This window comes from Delphinapterus leucas, chromosome 10, assembly GCF_059928025.1.
Source record: "Delphinapterus leucas isolate spDelLeu-1000000601 "Yukka" chromosome 10, BTC_Dleu_Yukka2, whole genome shotgun sequence".
In the NCBI taxonomy this organism is placed as follows: domain Eukaryota; kingdom Metazoa; phylum Chordata; class Mammalia; order Artiodactyla; family Monodontidae; genus Delphinapterus; species Delphinapterus leucas.
This window is the reverse complement of record NC_143138.1, coordinates 7,721,034-7,743,001: the sequence shown is the minus strand read 5'-3', so window position 1 is coordinate 7,743,001 and position 21,968 is coordinate 7,721,034. Positions and strand designations below refer to the sequence as shown.

At 44.2% G+C, this 21,968-nt stretch overlaps 1 protein-coding gene and 1 non-coding gene across 7 annotated transcripts in view; both read right to left on the bottom strand.

Annotated features, from left to right (window-relative positions):
- Window positions 1–21,968, bottom strand: part of LOC149748130 (N-acetyllactosaminide beta-1,6-N-acetylglucosaminyl-transferase-like) — a 65,218-nt gene that overhangs the window by 26,505 nt on the left and 16,745 nt on the right. Inside the window, exons 1-2 of one of the 6 annotated variants that reach the window (XM_089918300.1) lie at window positions 13,030–20,661; window positions 1,518–7,645 (exon numbers count right to left, since the gene is read on the bottom strand). In XM_089918300.1, the coding sequence (XP_089774426.1) occupies window positions 1,518–2,448 (931 nt within the window). In that variant the 5' untranslated portion in view covers window positions 2,449–7,645; window positions 13,030–20,661. Of the gene's footprint in view, window positions 1–1,517; window positions 20,662–21,968 lie in introns of those variants that run through there. The other 5 variants (XM_089918303.1, XM_089918299.1, XM_089918302.1 and 2 more) reach the window with 5 other exon arrangements.
- Window positions 18,627–18,699, bottom strand: TRNAG-CCC (transfer RNA glycine (anticodon CCC)). Its single transcript has one exon. It is a non-coding gene; the product is annotated as a tRNA-Gly (tRNA).

The window sequence follows — 21,968 nt, the reverse complement described above, 5'->3', positions numbered from 1 at the left end:
GCCCTGGTCCGGGAAGATGTCACATGCCGTGGAGCAACTAAGCCCGTGCGCCACAACTACTGAGCCTGTGCTCTAGAGCCCATGAATCACAACTACTCAGGCCCACATGCCTAGAGCCCGAGCCCTGCAACAACAGAAGCCACCACAATGAGAAGCCCACGCACCACAACAAAGAGTAGCCCCTGCTCGCCACAACTAGAGGAAGCCGCTAGCAGCAATGAAGACCTGGTGCAGCCAAAAATAAATAATAAATAAATAAATTTATTTTAAAAAATGATAAATGGGTAAAGAACATGTGATTACATATATACAATGGAATACTACTCAGCCATAGAAAAGAATGAAATAATGCCACTTGCAGCAAAAAGGATGGATCTAGAGATTATCATACTAAGTGAAGTAAGTCATACAGAGAAAGACGAACATCATATGATATCACGTATGTGGAATCTAAAATGTGATACAAGTGAGGTTATTTACAAAACAGAAATAGACTCACAGACATAAAAACTAAACAGTTACCAAGGAGAAAGGGAGGGGACAGATAAATTAGGAGTCTGAGATTAACAGATACAAACTACTATAGATAAAATAGATAAACAACAAGCTCCTACTGCATATCACAGGGAACTATATTTAACATCTTGTAATAAACTATAATGGAAAAGGATCTGAAAAAGAATATATATAATTGAATCACTTTGCCATACACCAGAAACTAACACAACATTGTAAATCAACTATACTTCAATTAAAAAGATGAGGTAATGTTTCCAGAAAACCATCTCCTTCCAACCTCCTCCCTCCAGTAGTTTTCCAGCAAATCAGCCGTTCCTACCGCTCTCTCCATTCCCAGGAGGATAAAGTTGCCTGGAAGCATACTAGTGCGAATCCTCTCCTTCTCTTTAAGGTAGAGGCAGTTAATGGAGTTACCTCTGTTGTTTAAAAGCAGAATAACAGGGGACTTCCCTGGTTGGCACAGTTGATAAGACTCCACGCTCCCAATGCAGGGGGCCCGGGTTCAATCCCTGGTCAGGAAACTAGATCCCACATGCATGCCGCAACTAAGAGTTCGCATGCCACAACTAAGGAGACCTGGAGCCGCAACTAAGGAGCCTGCCTGCGGCAGCTAAGACCTGGGGCAACCAAATAAATAATTAAATAAATATGAAAAAAATAACATTAAAAAAAAAATAAAAGCAGAATAGCAAAAGCCGGAATGTGGAAGTGCAAAGTTCTGTTTACCTTGAGTCTCACCCCCAAAGGCCTGTCCTTCAGAGTCACAAAGACAGAGCCTTCGAACTGATATGTAAGAACTGTAACTTAGGTTATATGAATTCCATTGAAACAGACACACAAAACAGCCTACAGGGTGTCCATAAAACTGGAAACATAGGTGAATATATATAATGCAATTGAAGATATTTTCGAAGTGTAAAACACACACACACACACACACACACACACACACAAATACTTCCAGACTTTATGAAGAATGGAAATCAAGTTCCACATACCTGGAATCCTGTTAAGTGTCACCCAGAAATGTTCATCAGGAGAGTAGGTGTCCTTCGACCACCCAAGTAAATCAATGGCCCTCTGGTCTTGGAGAACAAAATTAGCAAATTCTCTTGTAAGGGCTACATAGGTGGAGCCAAAGTAAATGGTGAGATTATGGGGAGGAGACATTTTTCTTATCCAAGTCCACAGCATGAAGGAAAACAATTGGTATTTCTGCTCCAAGTGCACATATCTGGTCCTTCTGATAATATGAGCTGGAGGCAGCACCCCTGGGGTGATGTTTTTCCCTTTAAATCCTTTTATATACTGAACGATCTCCCTGTTGGTTTTCAGGGGGAAATCTTGCCCGCAGGTGTTGATGGCGTACTTCCAGGGAACCTCTGAGTCTATGAGGTCTTGCAGGCAATTCAGGTCAGCCTGGAGCCTGGAAATTCCTGCATAGACCACAGACTCCCTCTTGGAAGCCAGAAAGGCATTTGCGAAGCAGCTCAGCAGCCTTCCTACCGAATCCTTGAAAGCAGAGGTGGCTTTCTCATCCACATGAACGCAGTAGACATTTTGAGGCATGTAAATAGCCCTGAAAAGCCTCTCAAATGTATCAAAGTCTTTGTGGATGACCATGACATATGCCAAAGGGAACTCAGCTTCGTCTTTGGACAGAGGTTTCATTATGTAGTGATTCTGGGTCAAGTATTGTTGGCAAGTCATGTTTCTCAGTGGTGTCATTGATATATTTCCATACAAGATTTTCTTTCCTGCTATGATCATGTCACAGACTTCTGCAAGCACTGAAGAGTTTGAGATTTTCCCCGCTGGAAGGTATTTTGGCAGGACTAAATTGTTGGTATAGAGGAACGAAAGAATTAGAGAAACGGCCATAAGCCCTACAACGAACTCGAACACCTTCAGCTTCATGTTTCCTACCATCTCTTCTGTGTTTGTCACTTCATATCATTGCTGAGGTCAGTCTTCAGGTCCATCCCCCGACTGCTGGGGAATCTACTCCCACTTCTTATTTTGAGCAAGAAGAGAAATACTGCCACTCACTTAAGGGACAGTGGATCAACCACAAGCTGAAGTTCTTCTCTAACGATGAAGGGATTGAGTGGATCTGAGAACATGAGCCACTGGGGCCAACGGAGCAACAGCTGAGCAGTGTTAGGTACCTTGGTCCAGGTCAATCTCAAGTTAAGACCCTAACAAATCTGTCAGGGCTGCCGACTCAAGGTGTTCCCCCGGGGGGGAGGGGGTAGAACGTGTGTCCGTCTTACAGCCCTTTTACCTCGGAGAGCGACACCCTCACCATCACCGACATCATGTTTGACCACAAGGGACGGTGTATTTCTTCAATTTGGGGCCACATCAGTTGTTGTGAGGCAGGTCACCACCAGCAGTGACTGATATTAATGTTGACAGCTCCCAGAATTGCTGAAAGCAGGGTTTCTCTTTACCTAAAGATAAAAATCAAGAATTCAGAGACGCGGGATTGGAAGGAATCTTGCAGCTTTTTCAGACCAGCTCTCTCAAGTCACAAATGGAGCGTCTTGAAAATGAACTGTCACTGATGTTCTATCACCCTCTTGGCTCCATTTTCTCACTGACAACCTAGGAGGTGAGCATTGACCTTACACCCACTTTGCCCAAGAGGAGATTGAAGCCCACACATGCACTGACTTGCCTGAGGGTCAATAATGAGTTCATGGTAGCATGAGGTCTCAACCCTAATAGGGTCGAGAATATTGTACCTGGAATATTCACTCCCCCCCTTTTCTTGATGAGTTCGTCCCGTCCATCAGGCCCCCCGTGTGGCACCCCTTCCCTGCCCTCCCAAGTCTGGGTTAGGAGCCCTTCTACCTGTTCTACTAGGACCTGGTGCCCCTCTCTTTGTTTGTCTGTTTGCCCCACCACTAGCCTATGGAGAGCGATTTCTGTCTACTGATCACTGGGTTTTTGGCACCTCGCTGATGTTAGGCGGTCATCATTAAATTAAGTCTCGTCATTTTTCTTCCCTCTATACCATGGGTGGACAAAACTACAATGGGCATGATGGGTGAGGGCCAATCCACCTGCCACATGTTTCTGTACAGCCTGTGAGCTAAGAACTGTTGTACATTTTTGAATGGCTGAAAGGAAATTTGAAGAAAAAGAATATTTCATGATACATGAAATTCACATTTCAGTGTCCATAAATACAATGCCACTGGAACATAGCCATTGGTTTACTTGTCCATAGCTGCTTTCCCATGGCAACAGCAGAGCTGACCAGTTGTAACAGAAACCATCTGGCCACCCAAGACTAGAATATTTACTCTTTGGCTCTTGGCAGAAAAGATTTCTTGATCCCTCCCCTATAATTACTGATGTCTCTGCAAACCAGTATATTTTCTACTGTGGACTTGGTACAACTTTACCACTTTTTCCTGTATTTTCTAGATTTCCTCACGAATGCTAGAATGACATCCTATTTGGTAGCAAAGCATGTGCTTTAAAGAGAGAAATCTACAAACAACAAATGCAGGAGAGGGTGTGGAGAAAAGGGAACCCTCTTGCACTGTTGGTGGGAAAGTAAGTTGATACAGCCACTATGGAGAACAGTTTGGAGGTTCCTCAAAAAACTAAAAATAGAATTACCATATGACCCAGCAATCCCACTACTAGGCATATACCTTGAGAAAACCATAATTCAAAAAGACACCTGCACCCCAATGTTCATTGCAGCACTATTTACAATAGGCAGGTCATGGAAGCAACCTAAATGCCCATCGACAGACGAATGGATAAAGATGTGGTACATACATACAATGGAATATTACTCAGCCATAAAATGGAATGAAATTGGGTCATTTGTAGAGACGTGGATGGATCTAGAGACCGTCATACAGAGTGAAGTAAGTCAGAAAGAGGAAAACAAATATCGTATATTAACGCATATATGTGGAACCTAGAAAAATGGTACAGATAGACCGGTTTGCAGGGCAGAAATAGAGACACAGATGTAGAGAACAAACGTATGGACACCAAGGGGGGAAAGCGGCAGGGGGTGGGGATGGTGGTGGGATGAATCGGGCGATTGGGATTGACATGTATACACTGATGTGTATAAAATGGATGACTAATAAGAACCTGCTGTATAAAAAATAAATTAAAATTTTAAAAAAATAATAAAAAATAATAAAAATGTATAATGCTCGCTTAAAAAAAGTTATTAAAAAAAGAAAAAGACAGAGAGACTTGGGTGGGTTTGGATCTTGGTTTTGCTGGTTCCTAGCGGTATGAGCTTGGGCAAGGGGCTTTGCTTTTCTGTTTCAGGTTTGTCATCTGTCAAATAAAGAAAATACCAGTAAGTTTGTTTGGCGGATGAATATGGGTTAATAAGTGGAATGCAACTTGCTCAGACCTTGGCACATAGAAAACTACTGACTACTAAAACCGCTAACTGCTGAGTTGCAGACGGTCACTTTTAGAGGCTCACCTGCGCCTCTAGAGAACCGGAAATTCAGAGCATGCTGCTTTGCCTGACTCCACTGTTTCTCAAACTCTGGCAAAACGTGGTGCTGCCACACACTGGCCCTGTACAGCATAGCTGGACAAGGTGGAAAATCTTGTGCATGGAAGGAAGGGAGAATTTTTGTGCCAATACAGCATTTTATTCTCCCAATAGACTGGGAGCAACTCGGAGGGAAGAACACGTCTTTGAAGACATAGGAGGAGGGCTCAATGTGGCATGTGAGCGACCCCGAAGAACTTCCCAGACCTCAAGGTCCCAACCCAACCAGCCAGCCGCGGTTTCCATAAGGACATTTAAGATGTCTCATAAGCAAGCAAATTGTTTTGGTGAGTTATTCCAGAAAAACGCCATAGCAATAACTTCTATACATCTCATTAAGTCATTGGGGGACTTCCCTGGCAGGCCAGTGGTTATGACTCCACGCTCCCAATGCCGGGGACACGGATGGTTCGATCCCTGGTCGGCAGAACCAAGATCCCGCATGCTGCGTGGCACAGACAGAAAAAAAAAGTCATTGGAAACAATGACATTTAACGAAGGTTCTGAAAAAATGGGACAAGAGACAGGTTAGATTAGATGGAAGCAAAGCAAGCAAGGTCTGGAGCACGGAGTACTCTTGGGGATTCTTTGCTATGTTCCGGCAGGGACAGCTGAGCAGCCTGTAGAGCATATGAAGGCAGTAGGATGCACCAGTGATGGTTGTGTGCCATCACTTCTATTATTCATTTGCAGAATTAGATATCAGTGCTAAAAATAAAAATTTCCCCAATGTTCTAGGCACACTCACATCAAAATCAAATCATTTAATTTTAATTCTTCTCATGTAATTTGAGTATCAAATTTTTAATTCTCACTTTTTTTTTTTTCCAGGAAAGTTAAATGGTCACATAAGAGAACTGTCCAGTGACAGAACTGGGAAGAAGCTTAGAGGTCATCTCGTCACCTGCTGTCATTTACAGAGGAAAGCAGGATGCCATTCAGAGAAGGAAACAGCCGTGAGCACCACAGCCAGGAGGGGCAGCCGGTCAGGGCTGATCCAGGCAATGCGCTGCTTCCAAAAATGTTTCCTTCCTTTCGATAAGGATTTCAGGAAACAGCATTTTACAAGTGCTTCTATACGCCTATTCAACTGAAGGACAGATTACACAAGATTATCTTAACTTCATGACATTGGTCTTCAGTTCAGTTTCTACCCTTAGAAACCTAAGCTAAAGATATCTGTGCTTTTAAAAGAGGCTGATAACATATTTGCACTTTGAAGTCCAGTGTGATAACACTTATTCTGGCTAGTGCTTTTTTTTTTAAGTTTTGAATTTTGTTTATTTTTTTATACAGTATTTGGGCTAGTCTTAGCAGGAGTAGGTAAATACATCCAAAGCCAAACAAAGACAATTTTGGAAACTTTGCGACCAAAACTGACAGGTTTATTCAAAACTCTTGTTAAGGGCATCTAATTCTAATAACATTTGTATTTATGACTGTCCTCTAAATCCTTAGTTATCTTCTGTAAGTAGATTATTTCTCATAAAAACAAGAGTTAACCCAATCCATCAGCGTATTTCCAAGCACTTACCCATTGTCCCCACTATGAAGGCCATTGCTGATATTTTCACCCCTCTTCCCCCCCAAGCCCCCTACTCCTGTCCTTCCGTATTTGACACGTTCTTGCATTTCTGTCAAACTAGCTGAATGGAAGAGTAGTTTTGAATCAGGGGCACATGCTGACCCAGGAAAATTTAACACAGAATCCCCTTCCCGTCTCTGATACCGAGATCTGAAACCTGGAAAATTCATGTTCTACCCCTAATCACTGGCACTGAAGACTTGTTAAAGCATTTTTTAAAAATTTTATTGTGGCATACAAGCGTATAACATCAACGCTGCCGTCATAACCACCTTGAAGTGTCCAGTACAGTAGTGTTAACTGTATGCACATTGTCAGCAGAACTCCAGAACTTTCTCATCTTGCATAACGAAAATTCTCTACCCATTGAACAACTCCCATATCCCCTCCCCACCCAGCCCCTGGTAACCACTACCACCAATACTTAATCAGCAAGAGCAAGGCCAGTATAACACCAGAGGTCTGTGACAACAGGAAGGAAGGACTTCTAGAGTCAGAGTCGCAGCCCAGTTGGTGAGGGGCTTAGGAATCACGTGGTTGCCAGGGACAGAAACCCACCCAGACAGAAGTTCTGTCACGTTAGGTGACTTGTCTGAGGCCGCCCCACTGATAGGAGCCTGAGTGGGGATTCAAGCCCCATCGACTGGCCCCAGAGCTGGAGTCCTTTGATGGCACTCCATCAAAGGAGTGCACCCTGCCGCCCCCATCTCCATCCTCAGCTCATCCGTCTTAGAGCAGAATCAAGAAGGCAGAGCATCGTCTTGTTCGACCTCAGCTGGGAACGTACAAGTCTGGCGACTCGGGTGTTTTGCTGTGCTGCACAAGTGGGCCTATGACCACAAGTATTGATTTGGGGGTTATACATTGTAGAAAGTAGACAAATTTGCAAATATAGAATCGGTGAATAATGAGGATCAACGGTGTTTACTCAAGAGAAATCAAAGCCTGTGTTCATATATAGTCTTGGGCATGGCTGTTCAGGGCATCTTTATCTGCAAGAGCAAAACATAATAATAGTAAAATAATAAATAATAAAATAATACAAATGCTCATAAACAGAGGAATGGATTAAAAAATTATCATATAGGGCTTCCCTGGTGGCGCAGTGGTTGAGAGTCCACCTGCTGATGCAGGGGACACTGGTTCGTGCCCCGGTCCGGGAAGATCCCACGTGCCGCGGAGCGGCTGGGCCCGTGAGCCATGGCCGCTGAGCCTGCGCGTCCGGAGCCTGTGCTCCGCAACGGGAGAGGCCACGACAGTGAGAGGCCCGCGTACCGCAAAAAAAAAAAAAAAAAAAAAAATTATCATATAGCCACATAATGGAATACTTCTCAGGATAAAAGGGAATGAACTATCTAAAGAAGCAACAACATGGACGAACCTCAGAACAGTCGGGCTGAAAGAAGCCACACCTCCCAAAAAGAAAGTACCTACTATATGATTCCATTCATAGAAATATCTAGAAAACACAAACAAATCTACGGTAACAGAGAGCAAATCAGTAGTTTCCCGGGAACAGGAAGCAAAAAAGAGAGGAATTATAAAGAGACATAAGAAAACTTTGGGGGCCTAATGGACGTGTTCAGTATTTTGATTGTACTGATGGCTTTACAGATATATTAATGTGTCAAAATTTTTCACTTGTACATGTATGGACAGTTTATTGTATCTTAGTGATACCCCAATAATGCTGAGGACAAATCTGACAGAAAAAAAGTGGGATATAGTAATCCAGAGAATGATTAAATATTAAAACAATGCATATTGTATTTTTCTCCTGATGCCCAAGCTATGAATGTATTGAATGATATGGAATATTTGCAAGTGTGCCAGGCACTGTTCTATGCCCTTTACATACAATAAATCATTTAAAACTCATACCGACTATTCCTCGCGAGAGGGGTACTAATTTTTTTTTTACTGAAGCATAGTTGATTTACAATGTGTTAGTCTCAGGTGTGATTCAGTTATATATATACGTGTGTATATATATTCTTTTTCAGACTCTTTTCTACTATAGGTTATTCCAAGATACTGAATATAGTTCCCTGTGCTATACAGTAGGCTCTTGTTGTTTATCTGTTTTACATATAGTAGTGTATATCTATTAATCCCAAATTCCTAATTTATCCCTCCCCTCCTTGCCCTTTGGTAACCGTAAGTTTGTTTTTTATGTCTGTGAGTCTATTTCTGTTTTGTAAATAAGTTCACTTGTGTCATATTTTAGATTCCACATATAAGCAATATCACATGATATTTGTCTTTCTCTGACTTACTTCACTTAGTAGGATAATCTCTAGGTCCATCCCTGTTGCTGCAAATGGGAATATTTTATTCTTTTTTATGGCTGAGTAATATTGCATTGTATATATGTACCACATCTTCTTTATCCATTCCTCTGCTGATGGACATTTAGGTTGCTTCCACGTCTTGGCTATTATTAATAGTGCTGGTATCGGGGGCTTCCCTGGTGGCGGTGGTTGAGAGTCCGCCTGCCAATGCAGGGGACACGGGTTCGTGCCCCGGTCCGGGAAGATCCCACATGCTGCAGAGCGGCTGGGCCCGTGAGCCATGTCCGCTGAGCCTGAGCGTCCGGAGCCTGCGCTCCGCAACGGGAGAGGACACAACAGTGAGAGGCCCACGTACCACACACACACAAAAAAATAGTGCTGGTATGAACATTTGAGTGCACGGATCTTTTCAAATTAAAGCTTTTATCTTTTCTGGATATATGCTCAGAAGTGGAATTGCTGGATCATATGGTAACTCTATTTTTAGTTTTTTAAGGTAACTCCATACTGTTCTCCATAGTGGCTGCATCAATTAACATTGCCACCAACAGAGGAATACTATTATTATCTCCCTTTTGCCCAAGAAAAAGCTGAGGCACTGAGAGGTTAAGTAACTGGCCCAAGGTCACAGAGCTTGAAGCAGGAGAACCAAGTCTCAAAAGCAGGCAGTTTGGGGCCAGGAGCCAGGATCCATGCTCCTGAAAACTACATTATGTCATTTTCTTCTTGAAGGAAGGCAACTAACCTTTATTGAGTATCTACTGTATACCAAACATTGTGCTCAGTACTTCCAGGTTCCTTGTACAACTTAACTCTCACAATTACTCAAGAAGATAGATGATATCATTTCAAGTTTTTTAGATGAAACTGCTTAAATTCAGAGCATGTTCCACAGTGATTTCATATGTGAGCATAAACCTCATTTCGCCTGCCTCACCATCCACTTTGTTCATCGGTGTATTTCCTGTTCTTCCCTATGTCCCATGTCCCTGATTTAATCCCTAAATCAGCTATAAGATGATAGACACATTCTCCCTCACATAATATAAAGAAATGGCAAATTATCAATGAGGTCGGATATAGCAGAGTGATCCTCAGTTTTCAAAAAAACAAATCAAATTACTCCCGCCTCAGGAGGTAAAGGAATTACCTCAGGTAATTCCCCCACCCCTGAGGGTAGGCTGGATTTGGTAACTCACTGCCAAACAATAGCGTATGGAAAGACAAAAACTGTTACTTTAATGCGGAGAAATCTGGCAAACATGACCTTGACCAAGTGATCAAAGTCAACACCTCAATGGCATCTTGTGGATGTCAGAGACCCCCAGGTAGGATGTGATGAGAAGGGCATTTCACCTCTGTGGTATTCTTCCCCCCAAACTCATAATCGCATTATGAACTTGAGAAAATACATCAGATACACCCCAACTGAGATCCATTCTAGAAAACATCTGTCCAGTCTTCCTCAAAACAGTCAAGGCAAAAAATGCAAGATAGAAACTGTCATAGACCAGAGGTACTAAGGACACAGGACAACTAAGTGAATGAGGTATCATGAGCTGGATCCTGGAACAAAAAAGGACATTAATGGAAAAACTGGTGAAATCCAAATAAAGTCTGGAGTTTAGTTATTAGTAATGTATTGACATCAATATCTAAGCTTTGACAAACATACCACAAAGGTAACGAGAGATGATACCATTAGGAGAAACGAAAACCGATGGGAGGTATATAGGAACCCTTTGTAATACCTTTGCAAATTTTCTGTACATTTAGAATTATTCCAAAGTAAAATGTATCTTAAAAATCAAATCAGCAGCTTTTATTCAAGCAAAAGCTGAGCTTGGACCCTTACTGTGCAGGAAGAAACACTTAGGGGTGCAGGGGTGCAGCCTGGCTTTCAGACCATCCCAGCATTGCTGTTGGAGCATCCAGTTCTGCCGCCACGTTGCCAGCACGAGCCCTGAGTGCCCAAAGTGCCAACTGGCTTAAGTTCCACACTGTTAGGGGAGCTTAAACATCGACAGCTTGAATCTGCCACTAAGTGAAAAACTGACCTCAGGTCCTCTGTGTCCAGAAAGAGAATAAGGGTAAGTGTTCTTTCATTAATTGTGGCATCCACTGATAATCGATTTGATAACATTCCAGAAGAGTTTGGGATAAGGTGAACACACACACGCGCACACGCACGCACACAATCCTATTACTGGGTTGCTGCTCTAGTAAGAAGAGCAGAGTTCTGGTTCCTGCACTTACTGTGTAAATTTGAGCAAGATTCTGAAGTCAGAGGAGCCTAGATGAAAGACAGACAGACAGACATTCAGACACACACACACCCCTTATAGGTTTATCTCTGGGCAAACTCCCTCCTTCATCTTCCCTTCCTTGGTAACCCTCCCCCCAGGCATTAGTGGTACAATGTCAGAACTTTCCAGAACCCCACATCTTTGCAGTAAAATCCCAACACTGAGACTGGCTATGGAGTAAAAAACCATTAGTCATCAACATGGAGATGAGCTGGCCTTGGGTAGCCCTGGAGCTGCCATCATGATCTCAGTCTTAGTCTGGAATGCCATCCCGAGGAGCAGTTCTAATTAGCTAACTTATTTTTAATATTTATTTATTTATTTTTATTGATTGATTGCTTGATTTATTTTGGCTGCGCTGGGTCTTAGCTGCGGCACGAGGGAACTTCGTTGCGGCGTGCGAGCCCTTAGTTGTGGCATGGTAACTCTTATTTGCGGCATGCGGGATCTAGTTCTCCAACCAGGGATTGAACACGGGCCCCCTGCATTGGGAGCATGGAGTCTTACCCACTGGACCACCAGGGAAGTCCCCTAACTAGCTAACTAAACGGATTTTGGGGCGGTCTGCCTCGATAATTCAGACATTCACGTTGATCCAGGAGCATTCGGACTCTGGTCCCCTGCGAGCCCTGAGGGAGCGGAGAGGAGGGTACATTCCCAAGGTATGCACTGCCCGTCCCCCTACCCCAGCTCCCAGCGCCCTTTCTCTAGGACTGATGATTGTCTCTTTGCAGTGCAAATACAGTTACTGGGCAGAATGCTTGAGCAAGTTTGATCTTGCCCCAGTTTTAACCTTGCTTTGAGAAAAATGTGGTCGCTTACATTTCTCCCTCTTAAAATTGCTCAGAGACTGGCTCCCACCTCTTGGGTCTAGGCGGCCCCATGAATCCTGTCTCACCCTCTCTCCTTGGATCAAAATCAGTGCTTCAACTGACTGGATGCAGCCCACCCACAGCATGAAGGATAATTTCCATTAAGCAAAGTCAATTGATTTAATTATATCAGTAATCAATCCCATCTATAAATCCTTTCACAGCAACATCTAAACTGGGTTTGATCAAGTAACTGGGCACCAGAGCCTAGCCATGCTGACCTCTGAAATTAACCATCACACTCTGTAAAGTGTGAATAATAATCTTTACTCCTTCAGAGGGTCCTTGTAAGAATTGAATAATTGCATGGAAAGCCTCTACCGTGTCCTGCACATACTGGATGCTGGGAAAGAGATGAATACAATTATTATCTTCATCTCTAATTTAAATGATCTTAAATGAGAAGTTAGCCTAAAGCAGTACAATTGTATGATCTTTCAGACAATTCTGGTGAGAATTCCAACTCTACCTTCTGATGATGTAGCCTTAGGCAAGACATTCTTTCCCCTCTGAGCTTCAATCCTTTCTTCTGGGAAACAGGGATTAAATGACTATCCTGCAAGGCTGCTGGAGGTTTCAGAGAATGCATGTGGAACACATGGTACACAGTGCCTGCCACACAGCTGTCACTATGGTTGTGATTATTGACATTATTGTCATGGCATTATTGGGCACCTACTACTCCTGTGCTAAAGCCCATGTGACAGGCATTTCAGGAGAGCCACACGGTGAGTGTGGTTCACAAGCAGCTCTATCTGAAGCATTCATTGTAAAAATAAAAACAGTACAGTGGCAGGTAACACATAGATCTTGCCATGGGCTGGGCCCTAGTCTGAGTGCTTTATAGGTGTGAACGCACTTCATCTTTACAACACCGTTGTGAATTAGATGCTCTCCTGTTACTTACTTTGCAGAAGAGGAAACTGACTCACAGAGACGTTAAGTGACTTGCTGAGGTCACATGGTGCTGGCAGCAGTGGGGATGCAATTCAAGCCCGGGCAGATCGAAGACAGTGTCCACTCTCCTTACTGCTCTTCTGTGCTAAGCACCACATTGGAAATCATTAGCTTAGGAAATCAGCGCTCATGTCCTGTGGTCTCTTTGAATTACTTCCTGGAGTCCTTCAAAAGCTGAAGGGAGACATGTTTGTCTGATTTCTAAAATCGTTCATTCCTTTATTCATTCACTCATTTGCTCTTTTCACGAGGGTACAGTGTGAGCCCAGAGCCCCTCCTTAGGAAATGTCTCCAATACAACCAGGTGAACAAACAAAGTAGAGGGGGTTGTGTAAGTAGCATCCAAAGGGGTGGGCCTGGACAGACGGCTACAGTGGGAACCCCAGTAGCTGGGGATGTCCCCACAAGAAACTTTGGGTCTAGAAAGATTGGATAGAAATATTAACTTAGACAAACGTCTGCCCTTCTGATAAACCAAGAGACTTGCTGATAAACGCGTGGTGGATTAATAAACACTGGAAAGCTTGGGCTCTGTGCCCACCTTGGCCAGGCTTGCCCTGCAAGGGCCCTGCTGCCTTCTCGTCCTGACACGTGTCCACAGGTGAACAGTAATCCACGCTTACCATCGGCGTCATTAAGAACATACAGAGAGAGCATCCCCCCTGCACAAGCTACTAGGTAGGCCAGCACCCCACTTTTCCGCGGGACCAGGGCACCAGGCAGTGTGTGCCAGTCCTGCCTTCTCTGTCCTGACACCTGAGGCAGTGTGGTGTGCTGGCTAAGAGTGTAGGTTTTGAGGACAAACACATGTGGCTTCAAATCCTTGTTCTTTTACGTCTTCACTGTGAACTTGGGCAAGAGGTACGCCCTCTCTCAGTCTTAGTTTCATCATCTCTTGGAGAAAGACTGTTTTGGATGAAACTGTGTTCCACCCAAATTCACGCGTTGAATCATTACGTGATGGGACAGAGGCGCTAGCCAGAGCTCCAGTGGCAGTCATACTGCAATATATAAATGTATCAAATCACCATGTGCACCTTAAACTTACACAATGTTATGTGCCAAATGTATTGATATTTCAATTGAAAAAAATGACCTCTGCTTAATAGTGATTTGAAGGCCCATAGCTCAGGTTCTACATCTATTTTTTTTTATAAAATAAAAGAAAAGCAAACAGATAAACATCTGACCCTCTTCCTTGAGAGAATGGGGTATAGAAATTGTAGGATGTGAAAACAATGTCCCCTTTACCCCGTTTTGCCCCAAATCTGAACATGTAATCTTGAGACATGGGCCAAGAGTGAGGTAGGTGGTGGGAAAAAAGAGTTGCCTCACTCTTGCTGGGAACAAATACTCTCCAGACACTGAGGGTGTTTTCTCAACAAAGGGAACTGATGTGTGAACTCTGGCTGGGAGTTCTACCAGGAACTTGCAGCAAGAGCAGGTAGGAAGCATCTTTAGGATTCCCTATGTAGAGTATCATGTCATCTGCAAACAGTGACACATTTACTTCTTCTTTTCCGATTTGGATTCCTTTTATTTCTTTTTCTTCTCTGATTGCTGTGGCTAAAACTTCCAATACTATGTTGAATAAGAGTGGTGAGAGTGGGCAACCTTGTCTTGTTCCTGATCTTAGTGGAAATGGTTTCAGTTTTTCACCATTGAGGACGATGTAGGCTGTGGGTTTGTCATATATGGCCTTTATTATGTTGAGGAAAGTTCCCTCTATGACTACTTTCTGGAGAGTTTTTATCATAAATGGGTGCTGAATTTTGTTGAAAGCTTTCTCTGCATCTACTGATATGATCATATGGTTTTTCTCCTTCAATTTGTTAATATGGTGCATCACGTTGATTGATTTGCATATATTGAAGAATCTTTGCATTCCTGGAATAAACCCCATACTACAAAGCTACAGTAATCAAGACAGTCTGGTACTGGCACAAAAACAGAAATATAGATCAATGGAACACGATAGAAAGCCCAGAGATAAACCCAAACACATATGGTCACCTTATCTTTAATAAAGGAGGCAAGAATATACAGTGCAGAAAAGACAGCCTCTTCAATAAGTGGTACTGGGAAAACTGGACAGGTACATGTAAAAGTATGAGATTAGAACACTCCCTAACACCACACACAAAAATAAACTCAAAATGGATTAAAGACCTAAATGTAAGGCCAGAAACTATCAAACTCTTAGAGGAAAACATAGGCAGAACACTCTATGACATACATCACAGCAAGATCCTTTCTGACCCACCTCCTAGAGAAATGGAAATAAAAACAAAAATAAACAAATGGGACCTAATGAAACTTAACACCTTTCGCACAGCAAAGGAAACCATAAACAAGACCAAAAGACAACCCTCAGAATGGGAGAAAATATTTGCAAATGAAGCAACTGAGAAAGGATTAATCTCCAAAATTTACAAGCAGCTCATGCAGCTCAATAACAAAAAAACAAACAACCCAATCCAAAAATGGGCAGAAGGCCTAAATAGACATTTCTCCAAAGAAGATATACAGACTGCCAACAAACACATGAAAGAATGCTCAACATCATTAATCATTAGAGAAATGCAAATCAAAGCTACAATGAGGTATCACCTCATACCAGTCAGAACGGCCATCATCAAAAACTCTAGAAACAATAAATGCTGGAGAGGGTGTGGAGAAAAAGGAACACTCTTGCAATGTTGGTGGGAATGTAAATTGATACAGCCACCATGGAGAACAGTATGGAGGTTCCTTAAAAAACTACAAATAGAACTACCATACGACCCAGCAATCCCACTACTGGGCATATACCCTGAGAAAACCATAATTCAAAGAGTCATGTACCAAAATGTTCATTGCAGCTCTATTTACAATAGCCAGGACATGGAAGCAACCTAAGTGTCCATCAACAGATGAATGGATAAAGAAGATGTGGCACATATATACAATGGAATATTACTCAGCCATAAAAGAAACGAAATTGAGTTATTTTCAGTGAGGTGGATGGACCTAGAGTCTGTCATACAGAGTGAAGTAAGTGAGAAAGAGAAAAACAAATACCGTATGCTGACACATATATATGGAATCTAAGAAAAAAAAAAAGGTCATGAAGAACCTAGGGGTAAGATGGGAATAAAGACACAGACCTACTAGAGCATGGACTTGAAGATATGGGGAAGGGGAAGGGTAAGCTGTGACAAAGTGACAGAGTGGCATGGACATATATACACTACCAAACGTAAAATAGCTAGTGGGAAGCAGCCGCATAGCCCAGGGAGATCAGCTCGGTCCTTTGTGACCACCTAGAGGGGTGGGATAGGGAGGGTGGGAGGGAGGGAGACGCAAGAGGGAAGAGATATGGGAACATATGTATATGTATAACTGATACACTTTGTTATGAAGCAGAAACTAACACACCATTGTAAAGCAATTATACTCCAATAAAGATGTTTTTAAAAATTAATTAATTAATTAAAAGAAAAAAAAAAGAGCAGGTAGGAAAGGACAATAAAGATGAGCAGTCACCTTAGAGGCCCAGGCTTTGCAGAAGGTCACGATCTCAAAGAGAATGGGGCAACGGCGCAGGCCGTGCTATCGCCTTTTCTACAAAAACTTGTAAGGCATGTTAGCGAGCATTGTTTTCTGTTGCTGGCCACCAAGAACCTCAGCTGATACAGTCATGGTTAGTGGCTCTGCCATCAGACTCCCAGGTTTGAATACTCACTTTACCGTTTACCTGTTGTGCCATCTTTGGCCAACGTGCCATCCTGCTGTAGCCGGGATACCAGAGTCCTCCCAGAAAGCTCCAACAACAGTTAGCTCTTGCTGCATAACAAACCTCTCCAACATGTAGCAGCTTAAAACATTGATCATTTCACACAAGGTGCGTCATCTTGGCAAACTTGACCTGTCTGTACATGAGTTTCTTGTGAAATGGAATAATACTAGCATCTACTCCATCCTGTAAACCACTTAGAACAGTATCTGGCATACCATCAAAGCTATTATAATCACGCCTAGGTTCTAACAGGTTTGTATTTATGTCACAGACCCACCCACCTGCTGAGCGGGTGAGGGTTGCTATGTAGCTAAGCCCAGCCTCACCTAGTCTGCAAATTGTTCTGAGGCCTCAGCTCGTGACAGTTATACTGTGAGTCAGTTTCCTCATCCTGACAAGAGAGACAGGATGCTATCTCATGGGGTCATGGGACTCTTGGGGAATAGAAACTGATCTGGGCTGGGCCTTAGAGAACTAGTTAGCTAGGGAATCACATTGTCTCAGGTCCTTTTAAACCCTGGTGGAAGCTACAGGGGAAAAGTAATTGGGCTGGTCCATACCATTGGGGTGGGGCTGGGGGCGGGGTCTGTCACGAAGCCTGCAGGGAGCTCTCTGGCTCTCTTTTTCAGATGACCCTGGTCGTCTGGACTCAGCCCCCTGAGCTGTTGAAATTAAATAGGTTGACAGTTCAGTTTCTCGGTCATACTAGCTGCATATCAAGGGCTCAACAGCCACACTCTCGTGGCTTGTGCTGCCCTGTTGGAAAGTACAAGTATAAAACATTTCCATCAGCATAGAAGGTGCTATCAGACAGGGCTGTTAGATCCGGGGTTCCATCCCTGACCCACACGCACAGCCCAGCTGGCAGGTAGCAAGAGCAGAATTTCTCTGACATGCTGTAATATGAGGGTATGTGAAAGGCCTCTCCACCAAAAACATTCCCCTCACTTACAAGGAAGATTCTGTGAGTATTCACCATCCATTTCTTCAGATGAAAGTGTGTCTCTTTTTAAGCCTCAAGTAAAATGCAAATCGTTCAGTGGTACAGTACAGTCATTAAAACTTTCGTTTTATCTGCTATTTATTATTCATTCAGCCAGTATTGGTTGAGCGCCCAGTGTGTGCCAAGATGCTGGGGATACTGCCTGTTCTTTGCTCTGGGGATACTTCAGAAATTAAGACACAGCCCCTGTACTCACAGAGCTAATACACACACAAACAAACACATGTATAATACTTCAGGTGCTACGGAGAAAATCAAAGCAGGGTGGAGGGATAGACAGTGTGAGGGTCAATGGGGCGGGGGTACGTGCCGTTTAAACTGAGCGGTCAGAGGGGTTTCTCAATCAAGGTGACCATTGAGCAAAGAGTTGAATGGGGAGGAGAAGTGAGTCCTGAAGATTTCTGGAGAAAAAGCAATCCAGCAGCGACGGCAGCACATGCAAAGGTCCTGAAGTGGGACTGTGTTTGGCACAGGCAAATAACAGCACATGGCAACATGGAACCAAAGGAGTGAGGAGAGAAAGGAAGGGATGAGAAGAGGAAAGTCAGGAGGAGAGGCAGCAGGGCCAGATCAGCAGGCACTTGTGATAATTTGGCTTTTACTATGAGGCAAGCCAGAGAAGGGCTTGAGCAGACATGATATGATTTTGATTTTATTTATTTATTTATTTTAAAATATTTATTTGGCTGTGCCAGGTCTTTTGTTGCGGCATGTGGGATCTTCATTGCCGTGTGCAGGACCTTAAGTTGCGGCATGCGGGATCTAGTTCCCTGACCAGGGATCGAACCCGGGCCCCCTGCGTTGGGAGCACAGAGTCTTAACCACTGGACCATCAGGGAAGTCCCGATATGATTTTGACCTACTCCGGGGTGAGAACAGTCACAGTACACCAGTGTAAGTTACAAGTGCCCCCAGAAAACTTCCATAAATTTGGAGAACCACGGGATTCCCAGAGGTGTGCCCCGTGAGCGGCCGGCTGCAGCTAGGATTGAGGGACAAGACCCGTGGCTGCTTCAGCCTCCACCGGTATTTAAATTACTTAAGAGGCTCCGTTGGGTGGTGGCACAGAACCTTTCCCAAAGCTGGGTTCTAGCATTATCCAGCATTTTTTGCTGAGTCTGCCTGACTCACTTTGCTAAAGCCTCAGTTTCTTTCCAGGCTGACTCAACATTTTCCTTCTTCCAGGAAGAGAACTCCCTCTAATCCGCCTAGTCTAGTTAATCAGTCTTTTCCCTCTTAATGTTACTCCTCATTAAAGCCAACTCTGCTTGTCCCAGACTGCCCGGGCCAGCACCTCTCTCCCCTGCGGTCTTTTTCTGTCTTGCGGGCCAGTGTTGTACAATCTACCACGCACGTTGCTGCATCGTGTGCAGCAGCATGGGTGCAGCTGGGATGCATATTTTGCACCCCAAAATGTTGGGTTCCCCGTAATAGGGGTAGATGAGTGGTAGTCACAAGGAGATGTAATTTAGTTTGAGTATGCCACAAAGCCTCCCACGTCCTCCTCGGTCTCAGAGTGGGGCTATACCGCAGCGGCGCTTGGATCCACCACATGGTGCTTATGCTATAATCTCATCTGACACCTATTGTTTTCCTCTTTTCTGCTTCATAATTTTCCATCCACAAAAAAGGGGTGATGTGCATTCGTGCATAGCAGTGGCATGTTGGACATGCTGCCATTGTATTTTGTCCACTATAACCAGGGACCTTTCCAAGTATTCGGTCATCAAGGTTCATGGTTACACAGAGATCATTCCACTAGGAGCCATACACCTCATGTTTGGAAGTCCCAGAAGGAAGGGGTGCTCCCAGAATTCCCTCCCAAATTCCTTGTAGTAAATATAGCCTGAAAAATAGGAGTCAAAAAACTAGAGTCAAAACTGGACTTATTGTTAATGACTAAATGGAGTCTAGTGATGTCCTCTTGGTCATTAACTAGAGTCCATTTAGTCATTAACCATCTGTCTAGCATGACTCCCAGAGTGATGCTACTCAAGTCTACAGGCTGCCGCTAGACCTTTTCAGGTTCCAAAACCTGGGCTGGTCTTGGCAAACATAGCTTTACCCTCCCAGGCGTCAGGCACAATTGTCCTGAAAGATAATATGAATCTCTCGTTCTGAGCCTCTTCTGAGGTATTATCAATAATATAAAGTTGGATTTCCCTCATTGCATACCCCACTTATTCATTCCTTTCCTCTCAGCTATTATCTCTCCTTCTCTCCGTTTGTCATTTATTTTTACCCAGACTTTTTCACCTTTGGAAGGGACATTCATTTCGGCCTGTGTGCTGGTCCAGGTTGCTGGCAGCAATACTATTCTAGCCAGTGTCTCCCCCTTGGACGCCTCCCATCCGTATAGAGTAGGGTTACACAGGTGCAGAACAGTGCATTCACTGTCACCCCAACTTTTCTAGACAGGGTGAAGGTACAATCCACCCTATCAGGACTGTAGGAATTCTGATACAAAGGTTCAAAGAGATAGTTACTTGCTCAAGAATCATCCCTGCTGGGACTTCCCTGGTGGTCCAGTGGTTAAGACTCTGTGCTCCCAACGCAGGGGGCCCGGGTTCGATTCTTATCACGGAACTAGATCCCACATGCTGCAACTGAAAGATCCGCGTGCTGCAACTAAGACCCGTGCAGCCAAATAAATAAATATTAAGAAAAGAAAAAAGAATCATCCCTGCCTCCAGCACCTGCAGTTGCATCCCTAGTCCTGGGGTGGCTGCATCGCGTAGGAAAAAAGAAAGTTACAGAGTCGCACCAGCATCCTCCCTCACCCCCTCTGCTCCACACCGGCCCCCCCACCCCAGCAGAGGAATCTACTGAGGCCCCCTCTTGTGCAGCGTGAGCACACACTCGGGGAGGCATGGAAGCCTGCCCTGCATGCCTTTCTCTCCCCGCTGCCACCCCCGGTTTAAGACAACGAACGTTTCAGCTGTCTGTTCTGCTCCTCTATTAAACCATTACTCTAATGAGGATATGCAATGCGATTTGTCCATTTGATAATGGACACTCTTGGATATTATGGGCTGGAGAGGACATCCCTTGGTCTGAAGAAATGCAACTTGGCAGCTCAAATGGGTAAGGATCTTCTGTTCCAATCCTTTAACAGTATTTTGAGCATTTGTGTCTACCACTGCCTATGCGAAGCCCATTCCAGAGTAAGTGTCTATCACTGTTATGACCCATTCATAGTCCCCTGGGGTGTAGTCCAGCTATGTGCAAGGCCTTCCCCCAGGGAATTTCCCCCATAGTCATCTGCACTCTCTCTCTTGTTGACAGACAGAACAGTTCTGGTTATTGTTTTGTGCCTCAGAAGGTGTCTCACTTTAGTCCTTCTCTGCATTGCTGCAGTACGCCTCACGTCCATCCACTCATTTCATGGACCAAGGTGTCCAAAAGGTCCACTTGGTGGATCCAATCACCTTCCAAACCTAGAAGGGAATTTTTCTTTTTCTTTTTTTTTTGGCCATGCCGTGTGGCATGCAGGATCTTAGTTCCCCGACCAGGGATTGAACCCGTGCCCCCTGCAGTGCTGCCGTGGAAGCACAGAGTCCTCACCACTGGACTGCCAGGGATTTCCCAAAAAGGGGGTTTTTCTTTTCTCATTTTCTTTTTTTAAAATTTGTTTGTTACTTATTTCTGGCTGCGTTGGGTCTTTGTTGCTGCGCGCGGGCTTTCTCTAGTTGCGGTGAGCCGGGGCTACTCTTCGTTGCGGTGTGCAGGCTTCTCATTGTGGTGGCTTCTCTTGTTGTGGAGCACGGGCTGTAGGTGCGCGGGCTCAGTAGTTGTGGCTCTCGGGCTCTAGAGCGCAGGCTCAGTAGTTGAGGCACGTGGGCTCAGTAGTTGTGGCTCATGGGCTCTAGAGCACAGGCTCAGTAGTTGCGGCACGCGGGCTCAGTAGTTGTGGCTCTCGGGCTCTAGAGCGCAGGCTCAGTAGTTGTGGCGCATGGGCTTAGTTGCTCTGCAGCATGTGGGATCTTCCCGGACCAGGGCTCGAACCCGTGTCCCCTGCATTGTCAGGCAGATTCTTAACCACTGCGCCACCAGGGAAGTCCCAAGAAGGGAGTTTTTCTGATGGGCATTGACATGTCCTACTTAATGT